The sequence below is a fragment of the Volvox carteri genome, assembly GCF_000143455.1.
Source record: "Volvox carteri f. nagariensis unplaced genomic scaffold VOLCAscaffold_17, whole genome shotgun sequence".
In the NCBI taxonomy this organism is placed as follows: domain Eukaryota; kingdom Viridiplantae; phylum Chlorophyta; class Chlorophyceae; order Chlamydomonadales; family Volvocaceae; genus Volvox; species Volvox carteri.
In genome coordinates this window covers 1406683-1408325 of record NW_003307560.1, presented here as the reverse complement: position 1 = coordinate 1408325, position 1643 = coordinate 1406683, and the positions used below count along the sequence as shown (strand labels likewise).

Genomic DNA, 1643 nt, shown 5'->3' with positions numbered 1-1643 from the left:
GAGGGGAGGGGGGGAAGGGGGCTTGTATGTGTGCATGTGTGTGTGCATGTGTGTGTGTGTGTGGCTGTGTGTGGGTTGGTGGGTGGGAGGGGAGGTGAAAGAGGGGGGTCGAGCGAGCACGCAAGCGTTGGAATGAGGGGGGTTACTGGGGTGAGGTTGCGAATCACACAGCCAGGAAAGCAGGTAGGTAGGTAGGTAGGTAGGTATCATATACGGACATACATATACATACAAACACCTCATCGCCTCACGTATTTCCCAGCCCATCCCGCTCCTCCCCCCGCTGCCCCTACCCCACCCCCCTTCCACATACAGACACACGCAGACACCCGGCACCAATACACACACACACGATCCCCCCGCCTCTCACCCGCCACCCCCGCCAGCTTCAGCATCTTGGCCAGCGCCGCCGCGTCCAGTCTTGGCGCCCCCGTCACGGGGTCCACGGAGGTCACCGATCCGGTGGCGGAAATGGCGCCAGCGGGCAGCGCCGCCACCGCCACCGCCACCGCCGGGGGTGGGGAGCGGGGGGAGCGGGGGGAGGGGGAGGAGGGGGCCTGCTGCGGCTGTTGCTGCGGGTTGCGGCCACCAGCCCCCCCGCCGCCGCCACCGCCGCCACCGCCATCCCCACCAAGCTTGGCGGCTGCGGCCTCGTATCGAGCCCAGAGCCCCGACCGACCCGGACCTGATTCGTTTGCCCGCGCGCGTGTCGTGTCGTGTCGTGTGTGTGTGTGTGTGTGTGTGTGTGTGTGTGTGTGTGTGTGTGTGTGTTGCGTGTGTGTTGCGTGCGTAGCAAGTGGAGGTTGGTGGTTGAGCGAGGTGGTTAGTAGGAGAGTGAGACGGGTGTGTAAAACCATAGAAATGAGTAACATATTCAACAATCGTACTATCTTCACTATCTTTTACTTCTACACAGAGCTCCTTCGCTTCCAGACATTGAGAAGCTTGGTAGCCCGCTGTAATAACACCACGAACACCACCACCAACACCACCACCAACAACAACAAGCCGATAATAAAGGTCAAGCCGATCAGCTCCAAACAATCGTCAGACAGTCGCCCCTGACTCACCTGACCGACAACTCCGTCCCCCTCCCCTCCTAGCTGGGTGGCGTTCTGGTTGGCGTCGACCTTCCCTCCCCCCTCCTCTTCCCGTTCCCCCTCCTCTTCCTCTCCCCCCTCCTCTTCCCCTCCTTCCCCCCCTCCCCCCTCCTCTTCCCCTCCCCCCTCCCCCCTCCTCTTTCCCTCCTTCCCCCCCTCCCCCCTCCTCTTCCTCCCCACCCCACCCACCCTCCAGCGCCACTCCCTTCAACCCTGGCAGGTAGTCATTCCCCTTGGAGAGAATGGCGATGAGGGTTAGATCCAATTTGGCATGCAGCAAGGCGGACTCCAGGGGAACCTGGATCCAAAACCCCGGGAAAGCGGGGCAGGTGGGTTATAGGGTGGGGGAAAACCATGCAACCAACCTACCAACGCACACAACGAATCACTCAACCGCCAACACGTCCTACGTCCTACGCCTCACTCCACTTCACTTCGCTTCACCGCAAAAGTCAATGGCATATTTAGCACACCGTAAGCAGCTCCTCTTCTTCCTCCTCCTCCCTATCTTGTCTCCCCATTTCCTCTCCCCACCTTCCACCC

At 61.0% G+C, this 1643-nt stretch overlaps 1 protein-coding gene across 1 annotated transcript in view; it reads right to left on the bottom strand.

The window, feature by feature from the left end:
• VOLCADRAFT_104606 (uncharacterized protein) overlaps window positions 1-1643 on the bottom strand; it is a gene marked incomplete at both ends in the record, with an annotated part of 10592 nt that overhangs the window by 6060 nt on the left and 2889 nt on the right. The window contains 2 exons of the mRNA XM_002950054.1: window positions 371-685; window positions 1290-1398. Of these exons, the coding sequence (XP_002950100.1) occupies window positions 371-685; window positions 1290-1398 (424 nt within the window). The remainder of the gene's footprint in view (window positions 1-370; window positions 686-1289; window positions 1399-1643) is intronic.